Source organism: Danio rerio, chromosome 24, assembly GCF_049306965.1.
Source record: "Danio rerio strain Tuebingen ecotype United States chromosome 24, GRCz12tu, whole genome shotgun sequence".
In the NCBI taxonomy this organism is placed as follows: domain Eukaryota; kingdom Metazoa; phylum Chordata; class Actinopteri; order Cypriniformes; family Danionidae; genus Danio; species Danio rerio.
Genome location: NC_133199.1, coordinates 42,051,100 through 42,067,413, shown reverse-complemented (window position 1 = coordinate 42,067,413; position 16,314 = coordinate 42,051,100). Strand labels below are relative to the sequence as shown.

At 37.9% G+C, this 16,314-nt stretch overlaps 1 protein-coding gene across 5 annotated transcripts in view; it reads left to right on the top strand.

Moving 5' to 3' along the window:
* Window positions 1-16,314, top strand: part of zgc:91999 — a 31,853-nt gene that overhangs the window by 4,478 nt on the left and 11,061 nt on the right. For all 5 annotated transcript variants that reach the window (XM_073940263.1, NM_001003498.1, XM_073940264.1 and 2 more), the window contains 5 exon segments: window positions 2,225-2,293; window positions 4,336-4,492; window positions 8,963-9,198; window positions 11,792-11,947; window positions 15,030-15,205. In XM_073940263.1, coding sequence (XP_073796364.1) covers window positions 2,237-2,293; window positions 4,336-4,492; window positions 8,963-9,198; window positions 11,792-11,947; window positions 15,030-15,205 — 782 coding nt within the window. In that variant the 5' untranslated portion in view covers window positions 2,225-2,236.

Here is a 16,314-nt window from a genome sequence, read left to right as displayed (position 1 = left end):
TCTTAATTTGAATTATCCAGTCAAGCTGCAGTGATTTGTGGACCAGTTTTATAGACTCAGTAAGTATTTTTATCAAGTAGACCATAGGGATTGTTGCTCTCCGTTTACTATATTGAGTCCTGTTGCTGGGTGATTTTATACCCTGTATTTCTGTGTACATCTGTAATACATGCAAACAGTGTTTTAGGGGTTTGGAAATGCTACATTTTATAGGAGAAGAAAACCCCGAATTTGGACATTGTAAGTTTAGCATTGAGTATTTAAAGCAGTACATTACCTATTGCCTATCACAACTACAGGATTTAAAAGCAATTATGCATTTATAATTGATAACATAGTCATTTAAAAACACACAGGCCAAATAAACTTGTCAATTATTAATACAATATGCAATAATAATAATAATACCCAAAAATAAATGCCTATCCAGGTTTTCAGAAAAGAAAACAAGACATTATACATTTTAATGAAATTGCACATTAGGCCTTTGTTTTAATTTTTTTATACAGTATACTTGAATATACTGTACACTTACTGGCCACTTTATTAGGTACACCTTAGTAGTACCAGGTTACACCCCCTTTTGCCTTCAGAACTGCTTCAATCCTTCGTGGCAGAGATTCAACAAGATACTGGAAATATTCCTTAGAGATTTTGCTCCATATTGACATGATAGCATCACGCAGTTGCTGCAGATTTGTCGGCTGCACGTCCATGATGCCAATCTCCCATTCCACCACATCCCAAAGGAGCTCTATTGGATTGAGATATGGTGACTGTGGAGGACATATGAGTACAGTGAACTCATTGCCATGTTTAAGAAACCAGTCTGAGATGATTCACGCTTTATGACATGGCGTGACACTGTGGTCATAAAGGGATGGACTTGGTCAGAAACAATACTCAGGTAGGCTCAATTGGTACTAATGGGACCGAAGTGTGCCACGAAAATCTCCCCCACACCATTACATCACCGCCAGCCTAAACCGTTGATACAAGGCAAGATGGATCCATGCTTTCATGTTGTTGATGCCAAATTCTGACCCGACCATCCGAATGTGGCAGCAGAAATGGAGACTCATCAGAGCAGGCAACGTTTCTCCAATCTTCTATTGTCCAGTTTTGGTGAGCCTGTGTGAATTGTAGCCTCAGTTTCCTGTTCTTAGCTGACAGGAGTGGCACCCGGTGTGGTCTTCTGCTGCTGTAGCCCATCTGGCTCAAGGTTGGAAGTGTTGTGTGTTCAGAGATGCTCTTCTACAGACCTCGGTTGTATCGAGTGCTTATTTGAGTCACTGTTGCCTTTCTATCAGCTGGAACCAGTCTGGCCATTCTCTTCTGGCCTCAACAAGGCATTTGCGCTCACAGAACTGCCGCTCACTGGATATTTTATGCGTGAAAATCCCAGTAGATCAGCAGTTTCTGAAATACTCAGATCATCAGCAATCATGTCAAATGCAAAGTCACTTAAATCACCCTTCTTCTCCATTCTGATGCTCACTTTGCAGACATTTTTTCACCTTTAAAGCAAAGCAATACAAGCCAATATTCTAAATGAATTCATAACATCAAAATAATTATGGGAAATTTCTTCATAACTGTTCATGGAGCCATAATCTATGGACTTTCACATAGTGAATATATTCATTCATTTACAAATATCATACAATTAAGCATTCCCAGTGATAACTATAATATTTATCTCTTAAGTGTGTGAAGTTATTGGCTGAATAAAGGAAAATGAATGAAAGTCAGGTAAACGTATCTTTTTAAAGAGCATCAGTACAAGCATGCATTACTATTGCTGAACACTTGTAGCAGCAGCATGTAATTCATTTAGCAACATGTCAAAACAAACTGATGAAAACATCAACAACAGACAACATGAACAACAGACCCGGGGAAACGCAAACGTGCAGAAGGTTGAGAAGCCTGTGAAACGCTGCAGCCGAGCAGGCGTCTGTTTGCCATGATTGTGGAAACAAATGAGCAAACAAACCCAGATGCCCCTGAATAAATGTCACCTGATGTGTCAAGAACGATAGTTAGAGGCGAATGAAACAAAAGTAGGGCAACAGTGGCCTCCAGGCTGGTGCAACAAGCAGGAAACTGGGCCAGTGGGATATTGAGGCTTCTGCTATTCTATACTGTATTCATACTCCAGAACATGAAGTATGCACTTTCCACACACATGCATTCAACTGTTTTGTTTTGTTTTCCTGTTCAGCCGTCTGTGATCATGGCGGATCCTCCAACAGGCCCACCTGAGGACATCAACAAAACCAGCTTCTGGATGGTAAGAAAAATGAAAACTGTGAGAAAATCTCTCTTAGTGGTGTCTTAGCAGTTAGCAATGCAGATATTAAGTTTTGATAAACAGTCGAAGCCAGATTTATTAGCCCCCCTGTATATCGTTTTCCTCAATTTCTGTTTAAACGAAAGATTTTCTAAGCGTAATAGTTTTAATTACTGATTTCTTCTATCTTTGCTATTATGACAGCACATAATATTTGACTAGATATTATTCAAGGTGGTAAGGCAGTGGCGCAGTAGGTAGTGCTGTCGCCTCACAGCAAGAAAGTTGCTGGGTCGAACCTTGGCTCAGTTGGCGTACAGGTGAATTGGGTAGGCTAAATTGTCCGTAGTGTATAAGTGTGTGTGTGTGTGTGTGAATGTGTGTGTGTGGATGTTTCCCAGAGATGGGTTGCGGCTGGAAGGGCATCCGCTGTGTAAAAACTTGCTGGATAAGTTGGCGGTTCATTCCGCTGTGGCCACCTTGGATTAATATAAAAGGATTAAGCCGACAAGAAAATGAATGAATTAATTAATCAAGGTAGTAGTAAACAGCTTAAAGTGACATTTAAAGGCTTGATTAGGGTTAGCTAGGTTAGTTAGGGTAATTAGGCAAGTCAGTGTATAACGATGGTTTGTTCTGTAGATAATCGAAAAATATGTATTGCTTAAGTGAGCTAATAATATTGACTTTAAAATGGCTTAATAAAATTTTTTTACTAAAATTAAAAACATTTGGTAAATATTTATAAAGAAAAAAATTCACAGGAGGGTAAATAATTTTGACTTCACCCGGATTTACTGTAGGAAATATTACTGAATGGCTTCTGCATGGTGAGAACTCTGAACATGGCGAGCTTTCTGTGTAGCCTGCAGTGGCTCAGAGGTGGCACCACATAAAATAATGTGTAAAATAATACTAAACAATAGAAATAATTAGGAATAAATAGGAGTATTTAATACAATAGTAATAAAAGACTAAATTGTCTATTAAAGTGATGATTCACCCAAAAAATGAAAATGTACTCACTATTTACTCACCATCAGTTGGTTCTATAGTAGGAAAAACAAATACTGTTGAATTATACTGTATGTATTTTGGTTGTACAATAGAATATTATTAATATTATAACCTATTTAGCTATTTATGATGATGAAATATTTCAGAATTTACATATTTTAACCTGTATCTATTTTTATTTCTCAAATGTTACTTGTTTAATAAGAAGTCCCAATAATATTAATACCAAATAGTACAGTTGAAGTCAGAATTATTATCCTCCCTGTATATTTTCCCCCAATTTCTGTTTATTAGAGCAAAGATTTTTCAGCACATTTCTAATCATAATAGTTTTAATAACTCATTTCTAATAACTGATTTTTTTTTATCTTTGCCATGATGACAGTACAGAATATTTGACTAGATTTTGTTCAAGATACTAGTACATATATATATATATATATATATATATATATATATATATATATATATATATATATATATATATATATATATATATATATATATATATATATATATATATATATATATATATATATATATATATATTTACACACACACACACACACACACACATATATATACATACATACATGCATACATACATACAGTATATATATAAATATATATATATATATATAAATATATATGTCGCATATATATATATATATATATATATATATATATATATATATATATATATATATATATATATATATATATATATATATATATTTCCCCTTTCAGTAACTCATATCGCCACATTTACAATTATTATCAATCCTGATTTCAGCCCCAACATCAGAGTTGCTGTTCATATTCATTTCTGGTAGCAAGACATTTTTCACAAAATAATATTTTAACTTAACCTAATTTTACCTGTTCTTGTTTTAAATATTAAACACTTGCAAAGCAGATTCTCACTGTACAGCAGAAATACTGGACCCAATTCACTGTAGACTGTTTTATCATACCCTCTCTTTCTAGTTTCTAAATCTTTTTTTTTTTTTTTTTTCATCTCTTAGCCAATAAATTATGTCCGGACAGTGCAGAGGACATCAGAGTCGTACCAGGCTTGTAAAGACATCATAGCGTGTATGAAGGACCGGGCTCATGTGGAGCGACAGTACGCCCGACAGCTGACCGAATGGAGCGACAAGTGGAAGTCCATCACTGAGACTCGTGAGCGCACTATTACTCACATTCAGCTGTAAATGATTGGGTTTTAACACAGAGTAGCTCTTTGCTGTTGCTCAGATAGTGGAGCATGGTGCTGATTGGACATTGGAGCATGGTGCTGATTGGACATGGGCCGATTTAAGATTCTGATGGTATGATAACCTTGGATAAAAATATCACGGTATTGTGATTACAGCTCTAAAATAAGCTCTTTTTAAATACTTTTTTTTAACCACATTGAACACAATATATTTTACTTTAAGAATTTTTTTTTAAATATTTCGGAGCAGTAAACCTGCAAGGTTTGACAATAAGGACTGTCCGATGGCCCGGGGCCAACTTGTGAGACACTCGGGACAGTATACATCACCATTACTTGCCCGATCGGTGCTGCCTTGTCACTAGTTTAATATGGCTGTGACTGCCAATTGTGTGCAAATACAGTCTTGGGGGGCTTTCACACCCAGACGTTTGTTTCGGAACCTGTCTCGTTTGCCCAGTTAGCACAGTCATATGTGCATATGTGAATACTGCAATCGTCCTTGTATCCATGCCAAATCAACCGGCCTGAGATCGCCTGAATGAGGTGGTCTCAGCTCGATTGAAACGAACTCTGTAGCTGATGAATTTGTAGTGAGAAAGCGATATGCAGAGATGTATAAAGTACTAGAGACCCAGACTTAAGCAAAAGTACAAGTGCTCTATCAAAAAAGGACATGAGTAGAAGTTGAAGTGCTCTTTAAACACCATACTTAAGTGGAAGTACTGAAGTATTAAACATTTTTGTACTTAAGTATTGCAAGTAGTTAATTTCAAAATTTACTACTCAAGTACTGAAGTAAAAGTACAGGTATTGTGTGATGTAGTTATTAAAGAAAGCAGTCAAAAGACATCAAATTGTTTTGTTTATTTTAAATATCGTTTTTTGGGGGCACGTGATTAAGCAGAGCAAAAAGAAACATGGCTTACGATACTGTTTTTCTCTCAAGCTTGAACCACAGATCTGACAGATTATAACAGCTTTAACACACACCTTTCAGAGTTGTGGGTCACAAAAACACTCCGTAATCCTCTCAAAATGCTATTGACCCATTTTTGGATGGCAAATTACCGGTTGTAAACGCTGTAAATGGAAGTTCTAAACATTCTACCGGAAGACGCTGGTCACTATGGCGCCTCCATGCAGCAGCCAAGAAAGAGGTCTGTAATTGTAACGAGGTTCGGTTTGGTTCGGTTATGATTATCTTGCCATCAATTCGGTTCAATTTGATATCATGATGCATCGACGATGCTTTCCATACATAATTAGAATTTTTCTTTACAACACAAGAATTTTATTTTATTAAAATCTATAAATATATTGATATATTATTTATAAAACTATTTTGTTCTTAAATACAGCACTAAGACACATGAACTGTACCCTTAATTTGACCTGCTCAAAGAAAACACTCTTCTTGAATGTATCAAACAAAACTCCAACACATGCACAGAAGACAGCATGAGCATTTACAGCAAATAAACTCATGTAAATATGATCCTGCTTGCTTTTTAAGTGCTGACAGGCGAGGTCCTACATCCCTATGATTGGTTATTGTATTCATCTGCTCAACAGAAAGGGCTGCGATCGGCTTTAGAAATGAAAGCGCTGTTCACCGATGGCGGGGAGAACAGCCGCGGTTACACTCTGTATGCACATAATACGCGGTTATCACAGATTATCCATAATAAACACAGTGGAGAAAACTTGCACCTCAGGCACGCTCATGTCTGGATCCACAAGTATCACTTTAACAGCCAAGAGGAGAGGAGAAGTTACCTCACAAACAGGCCAGCGGGTCACATGTCCAAAGGGAGATGTACAGTAGTTTTACAGCATTTCTCTGTAGTAGTGAAATAGCGGCTCATGTGCTGTGCCCCCTTCATTGTTGTAAGAGCGTTATTTACTCGCCCTCCATAGTATTCTACTGCGACATCACGCATAGGAGATAAATGACATCAGTACGTAATTGTTGTGAAAGGGATGCTGTGCAAACCGGGGTATTTCCAAATGCAGCTTTATTATAAGAATGGTCAATCAGGCAAGGGTCAAATACCAGTATAAACAGTGTAGTAGGCAATCCAGAAGCAAATCCAATAAAACAGGCAAAAGGTTCAGGGCAGGCAGAAAAGGGTCAAAACACGATATTCAGTCCAAAAGTCAAAAACACAGGCAACAGGAAACAAGGAAAAACGCTTACGTAAGGACAGCAACAGCTTAACAATACTCAGCCACATGTGTGTGGAACAGAGGGGTTTAAATAGTCCAAATAATCACTGTGTGAGTGGCTTCAGCTGTGAGAGTTTAATCAGTCTGGATCTTGAACCGGTTGTGTGTGTGTGTGGCCTGACTGGGTGTTGTAGTCCATAGCATGGCAGATATGTAGTTCAAGGAGTGTAAATGTTTTCCAGCGACCTCTGGTGGTTAGCGATTACTGGTAATCATGACAGTAATAACCAGTTATGATCTATTGCTGAACCGATATCGATAATTTTGATACCCTTAGGAACGAGTAACGATGCAGCACATAAAAAATCCATTGGAGTAAAAGTATTAAACTCATCGAAAATATGCACTGAAGTAAAAGTGAAAGTAGGAGAAAAAACAATACTCCAGCAGAGTACAGATACTGCCTTTTAGTACTTAAGTGCAGTAGTAGTAGTTCTACTTCGTTACTATACATCCCTGGCAATACAATGCAACAAATAATTGAACTAGGCCAGTGGTTCTCAAACTGTGGTACCACTAGTGTACACAGGCTTCCTTCTAGCGGTACGTGAAGGAATAAAATATGTCATGCAGGCCCGTGCAGAGACCGTTCAAAGGGCATGTGCAGAATAAATTTTTTGAAGGGGGGGGGGGGGGGGGGGGAGGGGGCAGAGTGCAGAGCGGATGCGCGCGTACTGAAGAGCGGTGTTGTCGCTCGCCTACTGAAGGGCGGGCAGTGGCGTAGCGGACGGGCCCGCAGGGCACGCACCGCGGGGGGGGCCCTGCGTGATTGGGGGGCCCCGCGTCGTCGCGATTTTCAATAAACTGTTGGGAACAACTGTGGTCGGAACCAAAGTTCACACGTCTGTGTTCTCTGAACACCTCTCAAGCGGTGGACTACTTCATTCTGATTGCTTGCCGCCAATGTTGTCAACTTAGCGACTTTGTCACTAGATTTAGCGACTTTTCAGACCCCCCTAGCGACTTTTTTGTGTGTTATTGGAGATTTTTTTAGACTGTCATTTTTCCATACTGTACCGTCCCTTCTCTTCTCAACGAGCTGCGTGTGATGCCGCTGGCCCCTCCCCCGCCTCACAGCACTGACAGGCGGCCCAGTCAGTCCTCGTACAGCAGCCTCTCCCACCTGCAGCCCGAGAGCAGATCACCCCTCTGCGTACCGACGACAAATGATTTAGCACAGGCAGTGTGAAGGTTTTTCCCTTGTACAGTCAAACCGATCTACTTCTACTTTATTTTAACAATTTAATTGGACAGTTTATTCTTTTCTTGTTCACAATCACAGATATTTTAGTGACAGTTTCTGAACTTGTCTGAGTTTATTTCATATGAGAGATTACTGCACATTCACTAACGTTACACATCTGTAATGATATACTGTATTCAAACAGCAATAAATTTAGTTAAATAAACATGCTTATATAAAGTGTAGTGCAATTATAAATACCCCTTTATTAACCATAGGCTGTTAAACAGAAACGGTAGAACGTGATGACGTCAGTGATATGCAAATTGACGCATGACGTATCCCCCCCCCCTTCATCAGGGGGCCCCGTCAGCGATCCCTGCAGGGGGGCCTCCGCATTTTGCGCTACGCCACTGAGGGCGGGACTGAAGGTGTGCCGCGTCGCGGGGGCACTTTTGATCATTTTGGAAGGGCACTTTCTATCCAAGACTAAAAAGGGCATGTGCACTGCACAGGTTGAGCCCTATGTGTGCACATGCCTGATGTCATGTACATGCTACACACATTTCAAAATGTATCACAAATTATGTATATAATATGCCATATATGACATATAGCCTAGAGTTAATCTGCCACATTTTTTTTTTAACTGTTTTACTGGGCCTACTACGCTACTGTATTTCAATACTGCTCATTTTGGTGGTACTTGGAGAGACAATTTTTTTTCTGAGGTGGTACTTGATGAAAAAAGTTTGAGAACCACTGAACTAGGCTATATCAAAGTGTATTATGGTTGTATAATAGCCATATATATGCCTATATGAAGAGAGAATTATGAGTAAAAGTTTCATGCCCAATATGAAAGTGAAAGCATTTCGAAATATTACAGAGAGCTGTTTATCCATTAGGAAAATTGCGTTTCTCTAGAAACTGCGTCACAATATGAAAAAGTAGCAGCTTCTGCTTCATGCGGGCTTCAGATGTTTGTGATTTTGACTAAAGTGTGTGTTTTCTGTCTCAGGGCCGCTGTACGGGTCTCTCTTGCGGGCCTGGCAGTGCTTTTTCTCCTCCACTGAGCGTCTGTCTGCGCTTCACACCTCAATCTCCCAGTCTCTGGTTTCAGAAGATGGAGAGCGCATCCACTCGTGGCAGAAAGAGACGTTCCCAAAGAAAATGTTCTGCGGATTCAGAGAGTCGTATGACCTCGAGACGGCTTTCTCACGCGCTCAGAAGCCCTGGGTGAAAAGATTGAAGAAGGTGAGGGTGAAAATCGCTGGAGGGCGCAGACTGCTTCTGGTTAACAGCCGTTAAGCAGTTAAACTCTTGGTTCAAAATCCCACTCAGTCTATCTGCGCATTAAGACAGGAATTTCTTTTATTTTTATTTTATTTTATTTGCAGGTCAGTTTTGAGCTCTGTTTTACGTCTATATCATCACATCTTTCAGAGAAACAGAAAAAAAACATCCAAAATACAAATTCAGGAGTTTGTTTCATTAAACTTTAGATTTCAATTACAATGCAAACATTAAAATGTTTACAAAATGTAAACATTAAACATTTCTGAAATCTTTCACATGTTTTTATTCAAATCTACAGTTGTTAGCCCTTCATTTCCCCCCTAATATTTCTCAAGCGATGTTTAAAAGACCAAAAACATTTTCAAAGTATTTCCTCTTGTATAATTTTTTTCAGGAGAAAGCCTTGTATCTTTTAGTTTGGTTGGAATAAAAAAAAGAATGTAAAAATATATTTAGATAATTTTTAAGATATGATGTAAAATCTATACACTACCTGCACTACTCTACAAATAATAACTTGACTTTAGAAGTATCGGAAGTGGCTTATAGGAAAGGCAAAGGCTTCTAGATGACGCTAATTTGACCAAAATAAAATATGATCATGGCTTGATTTTGAATGATTTAATTAGGACAGTAAGGTCTGACTTTGCTTAGACAAAAGTCTTGTCACTGAACAGAAATAATGTCCAGTATAGAATATAAAGTCCTGCTGCAGTGGAGACAGAATGAATATTGTGTCTGACTCCATCATGAGCTTGGAGGACTGCATCCATACATCTCTGACATGACTCAAATCACTGATTAATAAAGTCAACTGGAATGGGAAAGAAAGCGTTCCTGCAGTCTTTGAAATCATCTTCAATTCCTCCTCATTCATCCTACGCCAGACATGCTCAATAAAGTTTATGTCTGGCAACTGGGTTGGCCAATCCTGGAACATCTTCACCTTCTCTGCTTTCAGGAGCTTTGATGTGGAGGCTGAAGTATGAGAATGAGCGCTATCCTGCTGGAGAATTTGCCCTCTCCTGTGGTTTGTAATGTAATGGGCAGCACAGATGTCTTGATACCTCAGGCTGTTGATGCTGATTATCCACTCTGCAGATCTCTCGCACGCCCCCATACTGAATGTATCCCCAAACCATGACTTTTCCCCTCACCAAATTTGACTGATTTCTTTAAGAATGTTGGCTCCATGCAGGTTCCACTAGGTCTTCTACAGTATTTGTGATGATTGGAGAAAAAAATCTACCTTCTGCCTCTTTTCCAAATGATTAACTAGAAGTCAAGTTATTATTTGCTGCTCTTACAACTGGGATCAACGACAAGACTTTTGTCTTGTAGTGTGTATGTATATATACACAATATAATATTTAGAATATATATATATATATATATATATATATATATATATATATATATATATATATATATATATATATATATATATATATTATTATTATTTTTTATTTTTTTTCAATTGGCTACAGAACAAATCCCTCATGTTCTATGACCTGCCTAATTATCATAGTTAAACAAATTAACCTAGTTAAGCCTTTGAATTGCACTTTAAGCTGAATACTATAAGAAATTAGTAAATAAAACAATTGTTTTAAAAAATATCTTTGTTAAACATCATTTGAGAAATATTTGAAAAATAATTAAAATATGTATTATTTTTATTATCATGAGGGCTAATCATTTTGTATTTATACTGTACTTACAAATGTCAATATATGCAGATTTATGCTTATCTATATTTTAAATTCAGTTTTATTCATATCTACAATACACTTAAATGCATCCAATTTTAAGGTTTATAGGATAAAATATGAATTGACCAATCTGATAAAAAGTAGAGCTTGATTTGGTCCTATAACAGGGGTGGACTGGCCATCTGGCAATTCTGGCAAATGCCAGAAGGGCCGGACCAATTTTTAAATATATTTTATATATATATATATATATATATATATATATATATATATATATATATATATATATAATGTATGTATTGTTTTTACGTGCAGGCAACTTTTATCTCTTGCTAGATGTGATATTATGATAATAATAATAATAATAATAATAATAATAATAATAATAATAATAATAATAATAATAATAGTAATAAATGTTAAGCATTTGGCCCAATCAGTCGCCTGATTTCAAGATGGGCCGACCCAATCCGAGGTTACCTGGATGTAATCAAAATCTGGCAAGAATGTCATATTATTTCACCATCTGTACACCAAAATAAATAGTGAATGTGTGTGTTCGTGGGTGGGGCTGTGTCAGTGTGGTAATGTGGGCTGATGTGGCTACAGTGCCAGGGCTGAATTTTTGTCCCAGTCCACCCCTGTCCTATAAGTCACCTTTTATTCCAAAAAAAACTAGATTATTCTTGTTTTCCTGGCTGTTGCTCTTCTGATGCACCTGTTTGAAGAGTGAAGATAAAATAGAGTATTTCCATTGCAGTTAATGGCAGAACAGAGAACTGGATATAATTTGAAAAGCACTACATGATGCTAATAATAAATCTCTGTGTCTCCATTAGCTGGAAAAGGCTCGTGCGGTGTATCATAAGTCATGTCAGAGAGAGCAGAGCGCTCAGGAAAAAGAGAATCAAGCCAAACTCAAGGCCGACCTGAGCGAGAGCAAACTGTCCAAAATCCAGCAGACCAGAGAGAAAGCCACGCAGGAACGCACCAAGGTTTGTCTTACTTTTATTTGCAGTATTTAGGCATGAAATGGAAAGTTGCAACAGTCTCGTTTTTAGTATTGTGACGGATATCTCCATGAAAAAAAAAAAGATGTAGACAGCGGATGCCCGTCCAGCTGAAACCCAGTACTAGGAAACACCCATACACTTCCCCATTCACACACACACACACTCATGTACTACACCTAATGTAAATAATCTAGTTATTAGCCCTAGTTTTAGTGTCATCAGACAACAGTTTGTATCTTGAGAGACTTTTTTATAATAGGGAATTATTTTAAATCTGAATCCTTCACAATTAGTATACATTTTTTATCAAAAGTATGGAGGCATGGTGGATCAGTGGTTAGCACCGTCGCCTCACAGCAAGAACGTCGCTGGTTTGAGCTCCAGCTTGTATTTTCTCTCTGTGTTGGCATGAGTTTTCCTCCGGGTGCTCCGGTTTCCCCCACAGTCCCAACGCATGCGCTTTAGGGGAATTTTTTTATTTATTTTTTTAATATTTATTTAAAGTTTTTCACATTTTAAAGAACAAACCCTAAATCCCTCCCATGCCAGCAAATAATAATAAAGAAACATATTTGAAATGTAGATACATATGCACATGTAAAGACGCTATGAAGCAAGTAGTGAACAAATGCCAAATTCCTCCATCAGAGATGAAACCTTTTATAAACGCTTACATTTTAAACAAGTGGCAAAAGGAATGGGATGCATTAGAAAACAATAAATTACATGAAATCCAACCTAAAATTTCACACAGAATTTTAAGACATTTTAACAATCGATTTGATCAAGTAGTTTTTACCAGATGTCATATTGGGCATAGGAGAAGAACACATGTTTTTTTGCTCCAAGGTGAAAACCCTACTCAGTGTTTGTGCTGCAAAACTCCTCTTACTATAAAACACAGACTTTTTTATGAAATGAACTCTTTGAAGGACATTTTTAACAAAGTGAAATCAGAAAAGATTTTAGAATTTTTATCATGTATTAACACAAAAAATCTTATTTAATTTATGTTTTATTTTGTTTGTTGATTTTTAAATTGAAAGATTCCTGCCATGAAAATAGCCTTGGTTGCTGACATGCCATTAAATAAAAAATACATCACATTACATATGCACATGTACATCCACAACTGTACAGATACTTAATCATATTCCTCCATGAGAAATCTACACCTGCACATATCCACAAATCCAGTCAAATATCTGCGTATGTACATTATATATAGAGCTTGTATACATATGCGTACAAATCAATACAGATAACAAAGAGAAGAGGAAAAAAAAATATAAAAAAAGGAAAAGAGATTTAAAAAAAATTGGATAATTGAATACCTATACATACCTAATTTTATTTATTTATTTATTTGTTTATTTGGCAATGACAGTGTACATTAATTAGCATTTCTGCCAATGCACCAGAATTAGCCCGAAGGCTATTTTTCATCTGCTGTCCCTGAACAACCTAGAAAAAAACAATACAAAAATTATACAATCAATCAAACATATTTAAAAAGTACTAAAATAGACATGGTCATATAGATGTTAAAAGAGAATATTTACAAATTAAAGGGCACCTATGGTAAAAAAATCTACTTTTCAAGCTGTTTGGACAGATCTGTGTGTTGGTATAGTGTATAGACCATAGTCATACTGGGGTGATATGAACACACCCAGTCCTTTTTTTTCAATTTAACTACAAAAAAAGGGTCGGCCAATTGGAGCTGTTTTCAAATCGATCGCACCATTAAGTAGGTGTGCGATCCCTCCGCCCACCGAATTGATTGACAGCTGCGCGCATTAACATGTTCCGGTAGTCACCTGTATGTCAACAAGACCAGGCAGACATACGCAAAGCAACCGGGAATAAAAGCTCTGTTCTGTTCGCTAGGATCAGCAATCATCATCAAATGTGATTAAGAGTAAGTTTCACATGTCTAAAGTGTTTTAAAACAGAGTATGTGTGTAATTAATTACAGCGTTTTACTTCAGCTTTACTTCATCAGCACAGCCGCGTGTCAGAACAATTATAAAAGAAGACGCTTCAATCCCGGTTTGTGGAAGTTAAATCAGGTTTATTTTGTACATTAGCATAACAGATATCCACACAGTACTTGAGGTTAGCCTTAACTAAGCTCAGCGCGCTCTGTCTGCCTGCCTGCCTGCCTGCCTGTGTGTGTGTGTGTCATCTGCGGTGTGCGTGTGTATCTGTGTGTGTGTGTGTGTTTACTTTGTAACGATATTGTGTGTGACTCATCAATGCAACTTCACAATACTGATTAGTAAAGGTTAGTTCTTACCGTAGTATCTCACAAACGCTACGTGAGATCTTCTTCCTTTAAGTCTGTCTGTTGTCTGACGCAGCTGAGGGAGGAGGCATGTAGAAGCAGTAGGCGGGAAAGACTCGTCTTAAAGGCGCAGTACGACAAAACCACCCCCTGCTGGAAATCAGTATAAAACAGCATCTTGTAAAAGGTATAATGAAAGATCTGATGGGTGTTTGGATCTGAAACTTTATATACACATTCTAGAGACGCAAAAGACTTATATTAAATCTGAAAAAAGGGGTAACCTAGGTGCCCTTTAAGCTAAAACACCAACATTTTGTAATAGAGATAAAAATAGTTGAAACACATTTAAACAACAGATCGTTAAGATGGTGGGCACAATTGGAAACATAATAGTTTCAATTTAATCAGAATGATGACAATTATTGAGAATTAGTATTTTGTTCACATTGCTATGATTCAGAATCTTCCCCCCCACTCAGTTTTCAATGGTCAGTCTGTAGACAATCAAAAATTGGCTTCCAAATTTTTTAAAATGTCTTTGGTTTACCTGCAATCTCATACCTAATCTTTTCCATGTGTACGCTTTAGGGGAATTTGTAAACAAAATTAGCCGTAGTGCATGAGTGTGTGTGTATGGGTGTTTCCCAGTACTGGGTTGTAGCTAAAAGGACAGCCGCTGCGTGAAACTTTTGCTGGAATAGTTGGTGGTTTGTTCTGCTGTGGCGACACCTGGTAACTAAGGGACTGAGCTGAAGGATGTGGGTGTTTTCCCAGGCACGTGATCGCTATGAGAAGGTTCTAGAGGACGTCTCTGGCTTTGCACCGAGATACATGGAGGAAATGGAGTCTGTGTTCGACCAATCGCAGGAGGAGGAAAGGAAGAGGATCAGCTTCCTGAAGCAGGCCTTCCTGTCCATTCACAGACACCTCGACATTACCAACAACGAGAGGTTTCAATCGCTCTGTTATGCTTTTAGCTAGGGCTGCACGATACTGGAAAAATCTAACATTGCAGTATTCTGGGATATATATATAGCAATATGAACTCAATTTCACTAGATCAGTTGCATAACTAATTGCAAACATTGATTGGGATGATTCTGTAGGGCAGGGGTTCCCAAACTTTTCAGCCCGCGACCCCCAAAATAACAATGCCAGTGACTCGCGACCCCCAATATCCTCTGAGGTGGTTATAAATACAGAAACCTTGCATGCAATGACGCAGACACACCAATTAAATTTGTGTCAGTGCTTTAAATGTGCCAGAAAGTATAACCTGATGTTATAAAATCAAAATGCATCTGACGCTATTGCTGCCTTTAATATAATGTAATTACCCCAGGGGTCGCAATCCAATAGAACTAGTAACTATAAGCTACTATAGTAACTATATAGTATATAGTAACTATAAACGACTATTTTTATTTTCAGTATAGTTATGGATAAAATATGTTAATTCTTATGGTTTAATAAAAATAAATAGATTTTTGGAAATCACCAGGCGACCCCCCTTCATTGCCCCTCGACCCCTTGGGGGTCCTGACCCCCACTTTGAGAACCACTGCTGTAGGGGAGTGCTAATGCATAAAATATAAGAAACAACCTACAAGCATGGATAAAATCAATAAAGAAAAAGATATAAATGAAATAAACAGCGTTTGATTGTTTTCTGAGGAGTTGAACTGGATTCAGATATCCAGTAATTGAACAATCAAATGGAAAATAAAACTGCATAGTCTTCTGTAATAAGGTTCACTTCTGTAATAAGCGCCACAGCACCCACGAGACCTATGAGACGGGCCGAGAGAAAAGGAGAAGGAAAAAAAGGAGGAAAGACAGAGTAGACCGAGAAAGGGGAAAGAGGAAAAAAATAAATAAATAAAATTGGGGTTCGGTTCTCCAGACACGCTGCCACTCGGTCCTCCACCAGCTGAGAGATGCGACGACGTGCTGGGAGCTCTGTGGAGGAATCTATCCACCCGTCCGTATTCTGTTGTCCGGCGGCGGTTCTCCTGGCTGGCTGGCGGCATCTCTGGTCTCCTGCTCCGCTCCCGATTCT